Genomic DNA, 22,523 nt, shown 5'->3' with positions numbered 1-22,523 from the left:
TGAGGCACGCCGTGAGGATTTTATTTTTTGAGCTGCGCAATCGACTCCAAAATGTCGCGATTCTCGTTCTTATTACAGCGAAGAAGTCAGAGACCCCACCCTCCACGAACATGCCTGATGCGCTGCAGCATCTCGGAAGACTCATAAGGGCCCTGTATGTATCATTATACTGGACCCTTATTCTTCTAAATGCTTTGTGTGTAAATGTTACCCACAGCTGACAGGTGTACATGCCTAGGCAGTAAGCTTTGAATAGGGTAGTCTTTACATCCCTACTGCATTTAGCGAATCGTCGCGCAAGCATGTTTCCTCTAATAGCGAGGGCCCTTCGTTCTCGCTCGATATCTTTGTCATCTTGCAGCCTCTCCGTAAGCACGTGACCTAAATATTTGAACTGCTTAACAACACTAATAACCGTTCCGTTTAGATACATCTCAGGTACCCTATCCGGACCTCCACCTGCAGGGAACACCATCATTTTGGTTTTGGAAACGTTATATTTCAGTCTGTGAGCATTATACGAATGCCATGAGCATTAGCATAATGCTAGACTGAAAGCAACTCCCTCAACCCCTTGATCGAGGGGCTGAGAAGCACTATATCGGTAATAATAAGGTAAACGAAAGATAAAATTCTAATCACAAACTTCGTATCGATCTTCGGATCCGAAACTTTTTCGTAATAGGAAAATGTACGATCCGTCAACTGAAACTTCGTATTTCGATTTTGGTAGTAGGTAATAGGGCTCCTGATAACCCAATAATACGTGATTTGACAACGTGTTTAATAGCTAGTTGGTAGGTAGTTCAATATTAAAAAATACTAAGGTGCTAATTCGAAGCGTGCCTGAATGTTTACGACTTGACTATCAGAATCGGTTACAATAACAATAGATTCACTTTCCTTTTCTATCGTGCTTATCTTCGTTTGAGAGAGTTCTTCTCTCTTGCACACTTTATTTTTCTATGCACTCGTAAAATTTATGTAGTCTCGTATGTAAAAAAAAGGATAATGTGGTTTTATGAAACCACGGTAAATGTGAAACTTTTTTTCACATTATAGACATTTAACTAAAAATTTTCGGAATAATATTCTATTAAGTGTATAAAAATCGCTTTATCAATCTTAATTTTATACTTTGAAGATTGGAATGATAATGAGAAATAATAAAAACAAACAAAATAGCGTGGAGCACTGGCACAAATGAGTAATAGTCTATACACTACACGGTCAGCTGCTGCGAACTATAGGCGCCGCCCGACCGTCATACGGCATGCAACACACAGACGAAAAAGTTTGAGACGATGTAATAAAAGTTTCACTTTAAAACTTTTGGAAACATTACTGTAGGTTCCTACATCCTACAGACACTTTCTTATTACACAAAATGTTAGTTTTAGTATTGTCTTTAATTAACGCGAGTAAAGTGTAACTAACATTTAAACATTTAAACTAACTAAAATAAAAATGTAACTTTTACGTAAACATCTAATGTAAAACCTTTACAATTACACGCGTTTTAATCCTTTAAAAGTGTTTTATTTAAATGTTAGTTTTACTTCTCAGCATTTTTTAAATTATTATTTTTTAATTAAATAGGACAAGGGTATCATAAATTCGGCTTACTACCCGACATAACATCAAAATCCTCACGTCATTAACATAAACTTAACAGAGCAGCAATTAAAATAATTATCGGATCAAGAGAAAACAAAAACATACTGGTTTTTAAATTTAACACTAAATCATCGCTTATTTCAATTTCAAAATTCTGTATCAAAATATATCATACATTAATATCATTAGTAAAGTTTAAAGATATTGTAACTGTTTTGAAAATATCGGCTAAGGATGCATTCACTTATTATCTGATTTCACATTTCTCCTAAAACATAACCTCAAATTCTCTTATATATGGAGAAATATTCTGAGTAACCTATAAGGCTTTATCTAAATGATTTGAGTTTTCTTTAGTGTAATTTTTACTAATATTTGTCTTTAAAGAATTCGACGCGTGTTTAACCTCTACACGAGGCATCCTCCGGACAGGTTGACTCACCAAAATGGCACGAGTCTCGTACTCTAGTACAAGAAAAATATCAAATACTGCCTAGGAAATTGACACAGCTATTACGGTATAGTCAAAATAATAACTCCTATCACGATGACGCACCAAACACGGTCCACCAATTCTATACGCGAGTCAAAAATCTTTCAACAGCACAACTTTCTCCCCCTGAAATTTCATTACTACAAAAAAGCCTTAAATACAATATCAGACCGGGTCTTAACCAAAAAACCCTTGATACATTGGCAGTAGATTCAGAAGTGGCGTGTGTTAGAAGTCTTTAAGGCTTTTATATATTTACGGCTTATGAATCTCTTCATAAGGTAGGTACACAAAGTTAAAGTATAAAATCGAATACGTAGTGCTTTTTGAATTATAATTGATGATATTTCCAACCATCGAGTGAGCCCCAGGCTAATTCATTGATGACTTTATAAAACATATGAAATTTTGTGTATGTTTATTATACATGTCATAACATTTTTCTTTAAAATTGTTTTTTTTTTAAATCGATAAACAATGCTTTTGAACGGTTGCACCAGGGTTTCTTTTGAAAAAATCTCATTACAATACAATATTGTACAATAAATATTGCCAATCCCAATTAATAGTTCGCTGTGAAGAATTCGAAAATAAACTTTATTAAAAACAAGATTTTATGCAATATTTGTAGATTTACTAAGAATAAATAAAAAAGGGAGAAATGGGAATATAAGCTAAACAGACAACTGTTGCTTTACAAATTTCTAAGATATTGAATAAAAGCCTGTTTTTAATGTCTTTATGCCACGTGGTGATCCAATATAGACAAGCAATCGAAGAATGTAACCACATAATTTGAACAAACACCAGATCACAACCCAGGTTCGCGTATCACGGCGCTGCGTTACGAGGAGGCCGACTCCAGATAAAGTGCATATTCTACCGCATTTATTACGGGGAGTGCTCAGAAGAAATGTTCGGGTTAATACCGGTAGCCGAATTTCAACATCGGACATCAATATGTGATGAAATTCCACCCACATTTCAATTCAGAATGGGCAGCAAGAAAAATAAGATCACGTACCTTGGCGACGGGTTCCTCGCTCCATCCTCCACTATTGGCCATCCCGTCTAGGAGTGACAGCTCACTGTGAACAACACACAAAACTGTTTTATAATATCGTTGATGATGTAATAAGGCATGGATATTTAGAGATAAACAAAAATATTAAAGTGAGAATGCATCAATAAGACAAAAATCAAAAGCGCCAGAAGAAATTTTTGCCCTGTACTTTCCCCGGGGCATAAAAAGAATAGGGGAGTCCCAGGCCAGGCAAGTTAGGATATCATCCCCACCATCTGGATGTGCGGTTTTCAAGGAACTTTCTTCCACGTGCTACAAAGCTGTGGAATGAACTTCCTTGTGCGGTGTTTCCGGGACGATACGACATGGGTACCTTCAAAAAAAGCGCGTACACCTTCCTTAAAGGCCGACAACGCTCCTGTGATTCCTCTGGTGTTGCAAGAGATTGTGGGCGGCGGTGATCACTTAACAACAGGTGACCCGTACGCTCGTTTGTCCTCCTATTCCATAAAAAAAAATATTACGTACAAGACACAAAGCTCAAGTGGCAGGACACATAATCAGTGGACACACGTTATACAAATAATCAGTGGACATTACTAATCACAAGTTGGAATGCAACAACAGGCAAAAGAAAGATGGCTCTTTTTTTTGGCTCTATTGTCGAAAATGTGGAATATATTCCATAATATCAATAAAAAAAATAACACCCATGACTCTCTCTTTGGTGGCAAGACTCCACATGAAGAGATTTTTATATATCTCAACTTACAACTTATTTCTTTATCTAACTTTAGATGTGTCACATGTTACATATAAATTAATGTTAGATAAAAAAAGAATTCACAAACTCAAGTTATTTTCTTGTACTTTAATTAATATTAAGGAAACTATTTCATTATCAGCAATATTTGCGAAGAGACATTCTCACTTATTTTATACGCTGTTCGTCTTTGAATGCAATGCAAGTTTTATGGCGTCAAGCCTATCTACGCTGCAGTCATTTTAACCAAGCGGGGCATTAAACTTTAAGCCTAGCCCTATTATATTAAGTTGGTTATTACAATAGTAGTATTGTCCCATGGCACGCCGCTAAGCGATCAATGAGCGCGCACGTACTGCACTCGTGATTTCCTTATTATTATTTATAATATTTCTACTGAACGATAGTTGCTTTGCGAAGTCTATTTTAGATTCGAATGATTTTTGCACGACCTCTTAAAATTAAACTGGAAACTGTGCCCCTCTAGCATAAAGAATGTATATCTGTATAAAATTAGCCGTACGCAATAATTATATAAATTTTCAAACTATCATAAATTATGATTTTCAATGAAATTGGAAGTTCTGACTGACTCTTGAAATAACTTGGTGCTACTATCATTTTTCTAAATAAAATCTGTATCTTTCGAAAAGTATTTTTCTTAATTTTTTCCATTACTACCTTTAATCGCTACTACCTTTTTAGTATGAAATAACTACGCGGACGGGTAGATACATTTTTGTTACAAACAGACAAATTTCATTGTACCAATCAATATATATATATATATATATATAAATATATCCGGTATAAAGTTACGACTATTATCAAGTGTGACGAAAGGTTTTTATAATTGCCTTTTGATACACACGTAATTTGTAAAATATGACAGCAATAAATCTCTTTATAATCCCACTTCATTTTCATATTACAACAACATTTAACACAGGTTGGCCCAAAAAGGGAAAAAACGCATTGAATATGAAGAAAAGAGCGACAGTTTCCAAATTTAAATATTCCATTATTGTTTATTTTTATTGTAACAGTGTGGCACAACTACCTATATACTTACAAGTATTATGTTTTTATTAAAGTAGACAAGGTAAAATTTTGCAACAACGTTGCCGAAAATACACCAGGCTTACATAAGCTCAATCATAAGATACATTAATTTATCTATTATCCTACCGACTTTCTATTTCTAAAATTATTAAGAAAACTCAGATCAGATCTCTATTTGTTACGGTTGACTCACCGTTCTAACCATTTCTTTCATTATAACTTAAATAAAAATTGTGTTACTTATGGCTCCATTAACATTCTTATTTGGTATTATTTCTTTTAAAAATCAGTGAAATGAAATGAAATTAAAGAAATTTTATTTGCAGGAAACATTGTAGGTACTTAAGATGTTAACAATATAATGGATAATCCAATATGTTTCGTCAATTGACATGCAAAATATGTTACAAAATTGTGTAAACACTACTCGTACTGTTATACCGAAACATGTCGGATTTCACAATGATATCATTAATATTTATAAAATAAAATTTTAAGATATTATAATATGAGACATAAATAACTTAATAATTCATTTAGTATGTATAATATTAACAAATTCAATGTCATAAAAGTAAATTAATTTACATATATTATAATCAAATAGACTAATTCATTTTGTATTGAAAAATTCATTTAAACTATAGAAGCACTTATTTGTTAACCACTGATGTAGTCTTCTTTGAAAAACTTTGAACGGTAAATCATTCAATTCATTGGGCAATTTATTACATATTTTCACAGACATGCTGTAACAATTTCTACTAAAAGATGCATTTCTACAGAAGGGCATTATGAGTTTATTTGGATACCTTGTGTTTAAAACCTTCTGGCTTTTTTTGTATAGAAATATCATATTTTGGGTATTAAATGTAGATCCAGCCTTTTATAGTTTATCATCCTAATGTATACTTTACAAGTTATCAAAGGTATAAAACAACCAATATGCACTCGGAAAAAGCACTAAACAAGTAAGCGCTCAATGTTTAGTGCTTTTTCCTTGGATTTCTATTAATACGTTGCCCTTTTACGCGTCAGTTGCAAAATTTGTTCATATTGTGCAAAGAAAACTCAGCTGCAAATCTAAAATATAATTTTCAACTTTCACCTCTATTTTATTTCTATTAACGTAAACTTTTCGATTAACGTATTCGAGTTTCTAATTGGCATATTCTTAATGGCACAGTGGTTCCTGTTGTTTTAATAAATATATCAGACCCCATTAATACACAATTATTTATTACGTTTGGCGATTCTACTCCTAATTTTGATTTTTTTTGTCAAGTTTGTCATCATGCTGTACCGCAGGTTAACATCTATCATTGATCGTACGCTGTTTTGGTAAAATTTGTACGCTCTTGACATATATTCCCAAATATAGTTTAAATTTTCTATCCATAATATGATAATCCATTTCTATCACGCTTTGACAAAGTAGTCAAAACGATCGTAATATCGTAGTTCGTGATGTAACAAAAACAATACGTTGGATAACGGGGCTCACAATCTGTCACAGCATGTCGCCTACCCACTACCGTTACTCCATACCACTTACGCTGTTATAGTAATATTGTTTTTGCAACTACCTTCCTTGTAGGCTTTGGCTGGCTTTTTATATTTGTTATCAAAGAGCATAAGGCTCAGTAGATTGAAATTATCACCCCTCCATTATTATTCATGTATATTATACTGACAATTGGAAAAATATGCAATTTTATCAAATCCTGACATGTTGCTTCGTTTGAGATTAATGGGTAATAGGTAATAATGGTAAATAATTGTAATTATAATGGTTTTTCTTTCTATTTATCTATCTTCAGACTAAGATTGCAGTTGACTATGTCATCAGCGCATAGGCTATACGATCTGCCAATATTTCTTCTACCTTCTAGTCCTTTCCATTGACTGGTATATTCCTTTCCATCTACTGTCATTATTTTCTCATCTGTGAGCAGACCAACGTTTATATCTCTTCGTACCTTATTTGTTTCTTTGAGTTTTAATATATCTGTTCATTGGTCATTGTGTGCATCTAATTTTGTATTTGATTTTATTTGTGGAAGTTAATATTTGAGATCCGTGGAATAAGTATTGTAGGAGATGTATCGATCAAAAATTTCTTTAATTTTATATAATTGTTTCTTTATGACCCTAAGCGAACAATACTTCTTCCAGATTTTAAGCTCATCCAACCTTCGTCCAACGTCTTCTTCTTTACCTATTTTTATATGTAATGTTTGGTATACTAATTTAAATTAATGTTAGAAACATATTATATTAGTATCAACTAGTTGACCGCATGCTCATGCATAGCATATAATTATCTTGATCTAGAGCTCTGTTACGTCAGTGACGTCGCTTATGAGTATCCTCTACCACACTTATAACGAAGCTATGCTAAATTCCACCATCATATGATACGACATGGGTACCTTAAGAAAAAGCGCAAACACCCACTGAAAAGAAATGTTCATTTATCTGGTGTTGTAAGGATGGGTAGTGGTGGCACCATTTACCACTCGTTTGCCCCTATCACCTATAAAATTATTAGGAAATAGAAAAGAATACCTGTTATGCGGCATCAATGTATTCAGTTTCATACTGTGGAATGTATTTATTATGAAAATTTATTGAATTAGGCGTTACTTTGCGGAAATCCATAATTATACAAATTATTTAAGTTTTCTATTGTGTTAATTCCGCCAATATCTGTTTTTAAAACAATTCGACACGTGTTTCGCCTCTACACGAGGCATCCTCAGGACGTGTTGTCTCGCCAAAATCTGGCACGAGACTGAATCAAATGAGCCGGAAGCCGCTCTTTTATACCCTCGTCCCATGAAATGACGCGCTGTGATTGGTCGGCTGTTGTGACGTATTACCCCCGGAAGAGACACGTAACAAAGGTGATGGGACTAAATTTGTTTGTTCATTCAACAATGTAAAAATATTGTTATTTTTGTGTTTTATTATTTCTAATTGCTCTAGCACATTTAAGCGAAATCCTTTTTCACATGTATATAAAATATTAAAATTATTATTGTTTCCGAGTGAGTGACCTGCATCAATTAAATGTTTCGCGAAGTGTGATTTTTCGGGATGATTATTCGTAAATGCAGCAATATGTTCCTATAATCTAATTTCGAAATTTCGACCTGTTTGACCTATATATACCCCGTTACAAGTGTCACAACTTAGTTTATAAACGCTGGATTTTTCGGATTTATTTAATCGATCGTTGCCATTCCATATTCGACTGACATTGTGATTCGTTCGGAAGGACACATTAATATTGTTTTTCCTAAATATTTTAGCTATTTTATCCGATATTGGACCAATATATGTCAAACTACCCACATATTTGGTATTTGATTGTGGTGGGACGGGATAAAGTTCTGAATTAATTAAATGTTTTTGTTTATTTTTAATTAATTTGTTCACTAACTGTTTTGTATAGCCGTTGGAAACCGCGATTTGGTATATTGTATTAAGTTCTTTCGCGAAGCTGTCACGGGACAGTGGGACTGACATTAATCTGTGAACATAGCAGCGGAAGGCCGCTAGTTTATGTTGTACGGGGTGGCAAGATGACGCGGGAATAGCAATATCTGTATATGACGGCTTTCTATAGATTTTGAATTCTAATTTATTATTTACTCTTGTTAATGTTAAATCCAAAAAATTTAGAGATTGGTTTGATTCGAATTCCAATTTAAACTTTATTTTTGGGTGGATCTTATTAATTTTATTAATGAATAGATCGATTTGACGTTCGGTGCCTGTCCAGCAAATTATTATGTCGTCAACGTATCGGCAATAAAACAGGATATGTGGGTCTCTCACCACGTAATTACACTCAAAATTATCCATAAATATTTCAGCCATAATTGGACTTAATGGTGATCCCATTGCTAATCCTTCCTTTTGGCGATAGAATTGATTTTTGAATTTAAAATAATTTTGTTTCATACATAACCTAGTAAGATTGATGATGTCATCCTTTTCACCGGGATGTATCCTCTGTTTTTCAAAGAGATCATCAAGGATATTTAAACTTTGTTCATATGGAACATTGGTAAATAAACTATCTACATCGAGAGACAATAATTTGGCATTTGGTGGAAGGTTGGTATTTTTTACTTTATTTATCAAATCTAGACTATTTTTCAAACTATACTGAGGATTGAATAATGATTTGTTTTTTATTTTACTTTATCTTATTACATTTCTAGTTCTTAAATCCTATTTTTTTTCTCCTCTCTTATTCGTATATCTAACCTAACAGTATGTTATGTATGTTTATATCTTATAGTATGTTAATTGGTTGCCTTTGGCCAAGTTATAAAAAAATATCCTTCACTTTTAGGTTACCTGGAAGAATCGGTGACTAGCGATAAGGTCGCGGATTTGTGCTAATATAACTCTTAGGATCAGATTGTAACATTATTTTCGTGCAATAAGAATTTTCATTCATTCATTCCCTTTTCATTTATTGAATATATCGTTAATACTTCCAAAACATGATTTATTTATTACAATGTACAATCCACTTATAGGCTAACTCGGCATGCTTTAATATAATAGGCTTAATATACCTTCTTTGTTTAACTAAAACTTTTAACTTTGTGTTACATAAAGCTAAAAACAATTTTGAAAAATATAACAAAAATAAACCCACAAGCAAAAGGCTGATAAAACAATAACCATGTTTTTCCTTATCAAACAAGAAAAACAAAAGAAAAAAAAATAATAACTACGATCAATGACTAACCATATTGCAGTACTTTCATAATTTTTTTGTAACATGGGACAGAGTGCCGAAAAATATCTATGCCAGCTCTTTTATCCAAATTGTTGTAGGTGACAACTATTCTACACAAGGGGGCGGATCTGCCTAGATTTAATCTAGTTAATCTAGGCCTAAACGTTTTTCCTATGAAAGCTTAAAATTTTCGATTTCATATCGAGTAAAGTTCAAAGCTCCATATATATTAAAACTGACGGAATTACAAGAAAAATTTATATTGATGAATTGTGAGCTAAAAACTATAACTCCCTTTAAATAATTTGTCTACGTCAGTTGGAAAGAGTTGAACGACATATTACATCTGTTAAAAAACGCAATCTGTTCGTACGACATAACGACCGTGTCTGTAAAGTTACATTGTTGAAGTAATTTGCTATTTTATGCCGGTACTCGTAAATGTTTTCCATTAATAGCAGCTATCTTAAGCTGACTCTTTACTGTGGTATGTTCACAGTAAGGATCCTTATTCACGTTTCAGTTGTTACATCACGTTTTTATCAAACTCTTAGCCGATTTTTTTTTGGCACTAAGGATCAGGTTATCTGTTCATAATAGTGAAGACTGTTGTCAGACAAGACAGAAAGTAGTAGGTTACTTACCTACTACGATCTGTCTTGTCGCTTTAAGGAAAATTGGATTCAAACCGAAGCGCATGTCGCGAAGTTGATTTAAGTCGTAAAGCATGACGAACTAAATAACGAACGTACTGAGCATATCGCGAATTTGATTTAAGTCGTAAAGCATGACAAACTTACTGAGCATATCGCGAATTTGATTTAAGTCGTAAAGCATGACAAACTTACTGAGCATATCGCGAATTTGATTTAAGTCGTAAAGCATGACAAACTTACTGAGCATATCGCGAATTTGATTTAAGTCGTGAAGCATGACAAACTTACTGAGCATATCGCGAATTTGATTTGGGTGGTAAAACATAACGAACGTACTGAGCATATCGCGAATTTGATTTGGGTGGTAAAACATAACGAACGTACTGAGCATATCGCGAATTTGATTTAAGTCGTAAAGCATGACAAATGTACTGAGCATATCGCGAATTTGATTTAAGTCGTAAAGCATGACAAACTTACTGAGCATATCGCGAATTTGATTTAAGTCGTAAAGCATGACAAACTTACTGAGCATATCGCGAATTTGATTTAAGTCGTAAAGCATGACAAACTTACTGAGCATATCGCGAATTTGATTTGGGTGGTAAAACATAACGAACGTACTGAGCATATCGCGAATTTGATTTAAGTCGTAAAGCATGACAAACTTACTGAGCATATCGCGAATTTGATTTGGGTGATAAAACGAATGAACGTACTGAGCATATCGCGAATTTGATTTAAGTCGTAAAGCATGACAAACTTACTGAGCATATCGCGAATTTGATTTGGGTGATAAAACGAATGAACGTACTGAGCATATCGCGAATTTGATTTAAGTCGTAAAGCATGACAAACGTACTGAGCATATCGCGAATTTGATTTAAGTCGTAAAGCATGACAAATGTACTGAGCATATCGCGAATTTGATTTAAGTCGTAAAGCATGACAAACTTACTGAGCATATCGCGAATTTGATTTAAGTCGTAAAGCATGACAAATGTACTGAGCATATCGCGAATTTGATTTAAGTCGTAAAGCATGACAAATGTACTGAGCATATCGCGAATTTGACTTAAGTCGTAAAGCATGACAAACTTACTGAGCATATCGCGAATTTGATTTAAGTCGTAAAGCATGACAAACTTACTGAGCATATCGCGAATTTGATTTAAGTCGTAAAGCATGACAAACTTACTGAGCATATCGCGAATTTGATTTGGGTGGTAAAACATAACGAACGTACTGAGCATATCGCGAATTTGATTTAAGTCGTAAAGCATGACAAACTTACTGAGCATATCGCGAATTTGATTTGGGTGATAAAACGAATGAACGTACTGAGCATATCGCGAATTTGATTTAAGTCGTAAAGCATGACAAACGTACTGAGCATATCGCGAATTTGATTTGGGTGGTAAAACATAACGAACGTACTGAGCATATCGCGAATTTGATTTAAGTCGTAAAGCATGACAAACGTACTGAGCATATCGCGAATTTGATTTAAGTCGTAAAGCATGACAAACTTACTGAGCATATCGCGAATTTGATTTGGGTGGTAAAACATAACGAACGTACTGAGCATATCGCGAATTTGATTTGGGTGGTAAAACATAACGAACGTACTGAGCATATCGCGAATTTGATTTGGGTGGTAAAACATAACGAACGTACTGAGCATATCGCGAATTTGATTTAAGTCGTAAAGCATGACAAACTTACTGAGCATATCGCGAATTTGATTCAAGTCGTAAACCATGACATAAAATTGTAAGTAAGCGTTAAAAAATTGATTCAAGAGGAAAATCACGACAAAGCGAATCGCCAATTTGTTTTGAATAGTAAATCTCGAGGAACGCACGCATATGCGATATATTTAAAAACGAATAATTTGAATATATAAAAACAAATATAGTGGAAAAGCACCTTTAGGAAAGTAACTGTTTTGTTGCGTCGAACATTGTATTTTATCTACGAGTGCGCTATTTTGTGATACTAAAACAGAACCTTGCTTAAAAGCCTTTATAGGATCGTTAAGAATATAAAAAAACTTCACATTACCATTGAGTACAATCAAGCTAAATTTTTTGTGATTAATTTAATAATTTATGACTAAAATAAAATAAATGAGTAAATACACCGACGAAAAATATTGTTTTCATTTATTCTAAATACTTTTGTGACACTCAAGAAGAACTTAAATATTTATAAAAAAATACAAGGCAGAATGTTTGATATTTGAATAAAACCAGGTCAGATAATAAATAATATTATGACTTTATTTAATAACAGTGAACTGCAATTGTTTAGAAATAACGATACTTTCATATTACTTATAATTATTGTCAACATAAGTTCTTTTATCTTACTATTAGTAAACTACGTGATGTCTTCCTCTGGTATTGCAAGAAAATGTAAGCGGCGGTGATCACTTAACATCAGGTAACCCGTACTCTCGTTTGTTCTTATCTTCCATAAAAAAATAAAATTAAGGTCTACACTTTAGCTACATTTTGATTTTTTTTTATGAAAATAAGGGACGAGACGAGCAGGATGTTCAGCTGATGGTAGTTGATACGCTCTGCCCATTACAATGCAGTGCCGCTCAGGATTCTTGAAAAAACCAAAAGTTGCGCTCGTCACCTTGAGACATAAGATGTTAAGTCTAATTTGCCACTAGCTACGGCGCCCTTTAGAACAAAACACAGTAATGTTTACACATAATTGCTTCACGGCACAAAAATAGGCGCCGTACCTATAATCAGGCTGATATCCTGTACAAAGGAGCCACCCAGTGGTAAACTACTGTTATTGGTGATAATTCCACTCCGACACCAATATACATATTATTAGTATTTATAGGTTATTAAAAAAATTTAACAAAAAACAACCGCCTTCAAAAACAATATTCCAAAACAATAGATATTATGTCCACTAAAAAGTATGACAATAATTGCGTATTTTTATACAATCTAATTATTCTAGTTACTGTAATGTACATTATTTGACATCATTCGAGAATAATCCTTAAGGCTTTGTATAGAAGCGATTGCAACAAGAGACACAACGCGAGTGTATTAAGGGTGACGAAATGCATTTGACGAATAATTGGTATCTGATGACTGTTTTACAGACCAATGGGCGTGTAATAAATTCTTTTGCGCTATAATAAATAACAGACCGGTGCCGACTACAGACATTAAAAAAGAAACATTTTTACTGTGCAGATTAGTTGTGGAACTTCGATGATGCGAGCAGCAGTAAAATATTATTAGGTCGAGGTAAAGTTTCTTAGCATTTTATACGAAAACACAAGACATTAATTTTTCTAATTTTATTAAATGCGTCCATGTCATTATATCTTGTAGGTACTGGATGATCTCGTTGTCGTAGAAATTTTGGGACTTTCTCGACAAGTAGTTATGGCAGTCCTCTCTTAATGTTAATCTGGCACTTCCTAAAGAGTTCTGAATTCATCTCCAAGATAAACCATCAAAAGGCATTAAAAGGCATTTATTTTCTCAAAATTGATTCCTTTAGAATTCTTTTTGATGTAATTTCTAATAACTACTAGATACTACTACCGCCTCGGAAACAAATGAAGCTCTGAGAGAGAAGAAGTGGAGCAAGAAACTCTCCCAGCATTCTTTTTTTGCGCTCTTGTAATTATCACAAAGATCATTTAGATATTCAGCAGTGGAGTAATAGGATTTACGACAGAGCCATTTTTTTATAAAACATTTAAATTTATTTATAGATAATGCCTGAACAGTGGCTGGGACTTTATTATAGAAGTGTATACATTTACCCTTAAAGCTATTATGTATCTTATGAAGCCTACTAGAACTAGTTACAAGCAATCCCTTATTTCTAGTGTTATAATAATGAAAATCACTATTAAGAGCAAAATCATCTTACGACACTCTTTCTATTGATCAATTCCGACACATTTTTCTCAACTTCTTGTATTCGTATCGTCAATTGTTGGCACAAGAGTAAAATCACATAATGAACAATGCCCTTTCGATCCAACCAAACACACAACACATGCTTCATATACCTAAGACTGTTTTTGGACTAATCTCTTCGAACATGGTTCGGGTTTATTAAGTCTCATTAAGGAATCGTAACTGAGTTCACGAACCACAAAACAGTCAATACTATTATAGTTATTATAGTTTGATTATTTTGTGGTCCGCGTATAGGTCGTTAGTCTGCTTAAGTTGATCCATTTTTTTAAATCCCATTTTATCCGTATCGTAAGGACAACCGAGCGTACAGTTCACCTAATGAAAAGTGATCACCACCGCGCATACTCCTTTGCAGAAATACAGGAGCGTGGCCGGGCAATTAGTTAAGTAAATGCGCTTTTTTGAGGGTAGATCGTCATTATCATCATCATTATTTCAGCCGGAAGTCGTCCACTGCTGGATAAAGGACTCTCCCAAAGATTTACACGACGATCGGTCCTGTGCTGCCCTCATCCAACCTATTCCGGCGATCTTGACCAGATCGTCGATCCATCTTATGAGGGGGGCTACCAACGGCCATCTGTCCGTCGAGCTATGTGCCCTGCCCACTACCGCTTTAGTTTCGCAATCATTTGGGCAATGTCAGTGACTTTGGTTCTCCTACGAATCTCCTCATTTCTGTTCGATCTCGTAGGAAAACTCCGAGCATAGCCCTCTCCATTGCCCGCTAAGCAACAATGAGCTTCCTTGAGCGACGATCGTATCGCCCTGGAAATATCGTTCAATTCAATTTGAATTCAAAATTTATTTTGCTGGGGAATATCATAAATTAATATTGATTAATACATTAATTATATAACTAACTAGCATAGATCACCCGAGGAAGTTGAATCGATCTAATCAGATTAATGAAATGCATTGAGCGCTTCCGACTCAATAATATCCGTTACATAAAAGTGCATAAGACGCGTGAAAATAACTAAGTATACCATAGAGTTATGTATACACATAGAGTGAGCATGTACTGTGTATGTATATATTTATGAATGCACCTCCTGACAGCCCCATAATTTATTTATTTATTTAATTCAGAAAGATCTACATTTAATGCGTGACTTTTTTTTAAATGTAAATAAGGGACGAGTCGAGCAGGACGTTCAGTTGATGGTAATTAATACGTGGATTCTTGAAAAACACAAAAAATTCTGAGCGACAATACAATTGCGCTCTTCACCTTGAGATATGTGATCTCAAGTCTCATTTGCCCAGTAATTTCACTAGCTACGGCGCCCTTCAGACCGTAACACAGTAATATCTACACATTACTGCTTCACGGCTGAAAAAGGCGCCGTTGTTGTACCCATAATCTAGAGGGCATCCTGTGCAAAGGGGCCTCCCACTGGCACCTATTTTAATTTGTCAATATGTGCGTTAAATAGTCGTTTAAAATACTAAGGAGGTAATTCCAAGCGTGGCTGACTATTTACGACCTGTTACTAAAAATCGGTTCCAGTAAAATCGCTTACGTTTTGCTGCTATCTCCGTTAGCGATTTTATTTTCTCTTATAATCTTTCTTCATCTTTACGCTTGTTATGGACAGCATTCAGCACCAACCAATCCATCCTTAGCACTCTAGGTGTAAAAACCAGATTCTCATCCATCTGCTTCCTTGGGAAGTTAGACGGACGACACCCCAGAGAACGCCCAATAAAACAAAACTAAACGTAAGTCCAGTCACGCATTCTCACTTTCTTCGGACATGTATCGCGACGTGGAAGCGACTCCATAGAACGCTTAATAGTGCAGGGTAAAGTCGAGGGCACTAGACCACGAGGCAGGTCCCCGATGAGGTGGACGGACCAAGTGAGGCAAGCTGTCGACGGTACTCTGCATGAATGCACGAGAAGAACGGCAGTTCCCGACGAGTGGCGTCGCATTGTGAAACAGGCCACTAACCCCGACGTGACGACCACGACCACTCTGACAAGAGTGTAACGCCGAAGAAGAAGAAAGTCAAGTCATCAAAAATGTTGCTGATTCTCAGGAGACACATGAAGATATCTAGGTGTAGAATTGAAGAAGTTTTGGCCGTGAAAAATCGGACTAGTAATGCGAATTTTGTAAATAGTTTATAGTTATCGAGTTTGTTGCGCCCATTCTTCTCAGGTCTGAGGCATTCATTTTGGAATGGGTGGTAGTTTTTTGACTTTCAATAAGTGATGTCACATCCTATTTTGAATAAAAATATTTGAATTTGAACTCTTTTACACTACATTATACATGGTGAATCTCAGCCATAACAAATCGGCGTGAAACCGTGAATCTTGTAAATAAAAATAAAGAGTTTTTAGTTATCTTTTCAATCCTTCTACTCTACATTATACATGGAAAATCTCGGACGTGAGAAAACGGTATAGAACCGTGAATTTTTATATTTAAATAAAGGGTTTTTAGTTATCTTTTTAATTCTCCTTCTTAATTCCTATTTTAAAGCTGCTTTATAATAACATAAATAATTGTAAAAGAAAATAGGATAAAATATCGTGCCCGTTTTAAAAGACGCGACTAACCTACTTTAACCATTAATTGTAAGTTCAATATTATTATTTACATTACAACCGCGCTTTAAGTGTAAATACGGATAATCTGTGTTCGACCTAGATACGGACTTTCTATGTTTTATAATTCAGCCATCGCTAATGAATTACGAAGTATAGAAAATATTGAACAACTGAACCGAAACATTGCAGCCACAAAATTATCATAAATTCTTATAGAAATAAAGATTGGAGATTGTCTAGTCATTTTTCATTCTTCAACAAACTTGATTTTAGTTTTAACCACGAGGCCAAATCAAATCAACATTTAAAGAATGCCTTGCAAGTTGTTGTGGTATATAAACAATATGTTATGTTTATAAAGTGATAATCCTCACTTCTAGTATTAATACACAAAATAAAATTTGAAAAACAAAATTTTATGAACGATGTGGGACTCGAACCCAATACCTCCGGCGTTCCGTGCCGGTGCTCTAATCAACTGAGCCAACCGTTCGAGTTACGTATCGTTATAAAATCTTGTTTGCTTTGTTCAACTCTCACCTGAGGTCTCTCTCTCAACTCTCGCTGGAGATCATGGGTTCGTTCATAAAATTTTGTTTTTCAAATTTTATTTTTTTTCGTTTTTATCATTATTTACAGTCCTCAATTATTATTTCAGCGGAAACATTACATGCGCGCTCAAATTACATTACTTACACTACCGCTTCCTTAAACATCTTTCCATTGAGAAGAATCTAGAAACTTAACAGCCGATTTTAAAATCTTATTAATATAATACAATAGATGATAATATAACACTAGTAGCATTGAACTAGAAACCCATAATCCGAGGAGTTATCCAAGTCTGTGTCCTATCCACATAGACTTGTGTCTTCTGCATATTAATGTTATGTTGGACGCCTCCAACGTGCAGATGATATTACTGGATATGCCGTATACACGGGCACAAGTCGTCGAACAGTGTCAGATGAAACGTGTATCTTCTATCAAGTCTTCTTTTGAGATGATCAAGCAATGGAGCAAAATTAACATTGTTTAAGTTTAATTTAAAAAATCGTTTAATACCAATAATTTGTCGTATCACCGCCCTTCGACAACTCTCCACTTAAGGCCTCGCCTCTGGTAGTATCAGAATATTGGGTCGCGAAATCGTGAGCAATTACCAGTTCCGCGGTCATATGAAAAACTTCCACTAAGTTTTCAGATTTCATCTCTTAGATTTCAGCTTTAGGTACTTTTCAGCATAAAAATTATATTAATTTCTGTAGAATTAGAAATTTCACAGCAATATTCGTCGTGGTTTCATGGAAAAAATTGAAATATTAGCGTATTCTCTCAGGATTAAGAAGATAAAAAGTACACATTGCCCATGTTTAATAAACCGAAAACAACTTGAGATTGCAGTGTTCACCTATGTCTTTGCTTTGCAAAGTAAAGTCATCAATACCATTAAGCGAGTTAGCAATTTAGCATAAGGCAACTCTGAAGAGGCAGTTAACAGGACACACAGGACAACAGGGCTCGTGGAGCAAAATTGTCCAGAAATGGAGGCCTTGGGCGAAGAGTGATCTAGAGGCAGACCACAGATGCGATGGAAAGATGACGTCAAGAAAACTGCAGACCGAACAGGATGGAGGTACCGCATAATAGAGCTTGTTCTGCAGTTACTTGAATGATTGAGAATGACTGAGAGGCAGAGGAAACGATAGAGTGTGTGTTCATTCCTCATCGTACAGATACTGATGTTAGTTTACTTTAAAATAGAAGACAAAAAACAGGAAAACAAACTATCAATCAACACAATCCTATGAGTATTGTCTACTGTAAAAGGAAAGACGTTACTTTCTTCTTTTAGTTCGAGAGTGATTCAGTGAAAGACATAGTGTTTTAATTAAAATCTGAGAGCAATAACTCAAGGAAAGTCGAGTTGAATAGAAAATTGTGGTTTGATATTGTAATATATGCGTAGTGGTGCATAGCTGGATGGTATACAGCTTTGTGTTGTGGTGGGAATGCGTCCGTTTCTTAGTATAACGTGTGAATATCGGAACCCTATTGTTTCAGTTTAATAGTGTTGTGCACGGTTTGTCGATAAAATTATCAATTTTAAGAATCTTTCGTTCGAATCTTAATCGAACTTTAATTTGATTGGTATTATTTAAAATCTTAGGAAAATAAATGAACTTTTATTAATCATATTGTACCGAATTTGGAGTTCAATGTAAATCTATGGAATTTTGTTCCAAACGTGGATTTTTGAAAGAAAAGATGTTCCTTTCCTGGTTTTAGATGAAAATAATTTTCTAACCTGTTTATTATTGGTACCTGGTCTGGCTATAAATCCTGCCATAAAAATGTCTTTTTCTGATTAAACTTACTTAATTATCAGTTTCGTTAATAGATAAAATGAATTCTATTTGAAATAACTGGCTCGGCCTTATTGCTAGTCCTAGAAGAAATCGTCATTATTTACGATATTTTTTATGTTTCCTTATAGGATTTCGGAGAATTAGGGTTTAACAGCCTTATATATATAGCTCTTTAGTTGTAACAGCATACGGCCCGATCTTTTATAGTTTTGCACTGATGACGTGTTGGTATATCTATCGAAAATACCTTACGATGAACATACGACTTAGCTTTTAAAGTGTCTTGAAAATGACCGACGGCTACATCCCCAGTTTGTGCAATGCAATCACTATAATTCTGTTGTTTTTTTTTTTAATGGGGTATTCCAATGACGTTCTATATATACATAGAATGTCATTGGGGTATTCCATTATTGTAATTTAATATTAACACACAAACATATGTGAATTGGTGGGAAATAATTGAAGTTTCTAACATAATAAACATTGTTTATAATTTTTTTTTGCCTAATCCTTTTGTAATGAAATTTACTAACATCTTCTTTTTAAAATTGAAATTACCCTTTTTTATTTCTATATAAATAAATTTCCAGGCTAATACTTGTGACAACATTAAAAAACAAAGCTAAAATTAATAGTTAAGTTTATTAACATCGATGTTTACTGCACTAGCACACATCACTAGCGGGAGCGAGGACCCTATTAAAGGACAATTACGTAAGTTTTTGTGATAGCTATCTCTACAAAGAATACAATTTATATACGTGATGGGTTTCTAATGAGTAGTATTGTGCCGACGGTCGTGTTTTATAATTGCACATTTTTTGTTTGGTAAGCCATACAAGCTTTTAATTAAAATGATGTCGCTGATTCAATTTTCTTTTTCTGTTTAAGAAAAATCTTCGACGGTTAAACATAAAATGGCAGGATTTATAAACTCAAAGAGAACCTTTTTTTCTTTTTAGTCTTGTGGTCGATCGTTATTGGAATTAATTCTCATATTTCTTTTACATTGATTTTGATGTGAAAATATTTTCATTATATTTGTTTTGTCGATTTAATAATTAAAATACTTAAACATTGAAACACATTCTAAAAGAAACTGAATTTGTACGCCTGACTCTGATGCACAAAACGAAAGTAAATACAGTGTAAATGAATAATTAGGCAGTATTACTTAATACAAAACGAAGAGCTAAAAATATATATCCGAAGCCAAATGAGAGAAGACGGTACGAGCCAATTTTCTACTTAGCCATGAATACTGTTACAATTAAAAATAAACAAAATATTACATTTGAATTTGGAATCTGTCATTTTTATATGATTGTTCATTGAGATTTCTCATTTTGGCGCCAATACATTCTACAATATTTTGCGATGTTTAAATGGAATGGGGTAATAAAGAGAACCGAATAGCTGTAATTGCATTTTTTAAAACTCTCCATATGCTTAGTATTAGTAAAATGTTTGTGTACCGGGCTATCAATAGGTACAATGAGACTTCCTCTGTTTGTGACAGAAACAAAGCAAAAGATTTTTATCTCGGGAGATGAAGATAGCACCTAGAACCATGTCGCATATTTTAAAAGATGACTTAGAATTTTCAGCGTATAAGAGACTTACTGGTCATTTCTTAACTGATACTTTAAAAAAGGATAGGGTGGTAAAATCGAAACTAATCGAACTACTGAATCGGTACGCAAAGGGAGGTCACAGAAAAGTTTTGTTTACGGATGAGATTTTTTTTTAAATTGAGCAACATTTTAATAAATAATGACCTTATTTATGCTTAAAGCTCTGGGGAAGCTTTCCAATTAGTTGAGTAGTGATGGGTTTGTGGGGACTAGCCATGAAGGAGTGGCTGAGCCATACTTTTTTGTAAGAGGTATCAAAACAAGCACAAGTGTATCAAGATACCATTGTAGAGAGAAGGTAGTGAAGCCCCTTAACAATATCATGTTCAATAACCAAGAATGGTGCTTCCAGCAAGACTCGGCGCCGGGTCATAAAGCTCGGTCTACGCAGTCGTGGTTGGAATCGAACGTTTTGGACTTCAGCAGACCTGAAGACTGGCCGTCGTCTAGTCCTGATCTTAATCCGCTGGAGTATGATTTGTGGTCAATTTTAGAGAGTACGGCTTGCTCTAAACGCCATGATAATTTGGAGTCCCTAAAACAATGCGTACGATTGGCAGTGAAGAATTTTCCCATGGAAATATCATCCATTTACATATATCTCGAGGATCTGAAGTCCGAACACTTAGCCGTACCGTTATTCTGATGAGATTCTTAATTATTACTTCTCCTTTCACTTTATCAATCTCCTTATATTTTCTGCTCCTTATAATAATCTGCGTTAAATAAGTAACGGTACAAATGCCCTAACTGATGCATTAGATAACTATTTTTCCCACAAAGCGGCTACTTGTTACAAGATTACAATTATTATCTCACGAACTCATCTAGAAGCAGCGGCTCTCAAACTGTTATTTGGTTAGACTTCAATTATTGTAATAATATATATATATATATATATATATATATTATATTATATTATATTTAAAAGTGATTAGTATTATATATAAAAGTGTTTGTATGCTTCTAATTAATAGGCCCGGAACTGCTGAGTCGATTAATAAAAGATTATACAGTTTTTTATATGAGAAAAAGTGACGATTCAGTGACGACGAGAACTTTCACGACAATGATTTAGGTTTAAGTTCACACACTTGAAAAGAAGAAATAATGAATATGAATTTAAAAGTACTCCACTGATTTTAAAATTATTTCACTAGAAGTATATTAAAATAATCACTTATTAGGGCAATGGGCTGTATTTTGCATAAAAACTTAGAGAGTTTTACGTCAACTAATAGAAATTTAAATTGTCGAAAATTATAGCAGCATAAATTCAGCCTGAACAAAATCTGGGCAAAAGACTACATTGTTGTAAAATATAAAACGCTGTGTGAAATTAATTCAAATGAAGAAAGCACAGAGTTTGTTTAGTTCGTTTAAGTGTCATTGGTTATCCCACTAATAATCGAATTTTAATTATAACGAATGGTTAGGACGAAGAAAAAAAATCTTCAGTCATAAGCTTGCAATGTTCAATTCGAAGAGTATCTATCAAATATACAAAAAAGTATGTAAATATATTCACAGTTCATAGATGTATGGTTGAAGATACTGTTAAATATTATATTTCTAATTATATTATTATTATAGTATTATAAGGT

The 22,523-nt window shown here is 34.1% G+C and overlaps 1 protein-coding gene across 3 annotated transcripts in view; it reads right to left on the bottom strand.

The window, feature by feature from the left end:
- LOC126969470 (uncharacterized) overlaps positions 1–22,523 on the bottom strand; it is a 147,923-nt gene that overhangs the window by 15,225 nt on the left and 110,175 nt on the right. For all 3 annotated transcript variants that reach the window (XM_050814915.1, XM_050814916.1, XM_050814917.1), the window contains one exon: positions 3,135–3,198. In XM_050814915.1, coding sequence (XP_050670872.1) covers positions 3,135–3,198 — 64 coding nt within the window. The remainder of the gene's footprint in view (positions 1–3,134; positions 3,199–22,523) is intronic.

This window comes from Leptidea sinapis, chromosome 18 (assembly GCF_905404315.1).
Source record: "Leptidea sinapis chromosome 18, ilLepSina1.1, whole genome shotgun sequence".
Classification (NCBI taxonomy): Eukaryota; Metazoa; Arthropoda; class Insecta; order Lepidoptera; family Pieridae; genus Leptidea; species Leptidea sinapis.
This window is presented reverse-complemented; position numbering and strand designations above follow the sequence as displayed.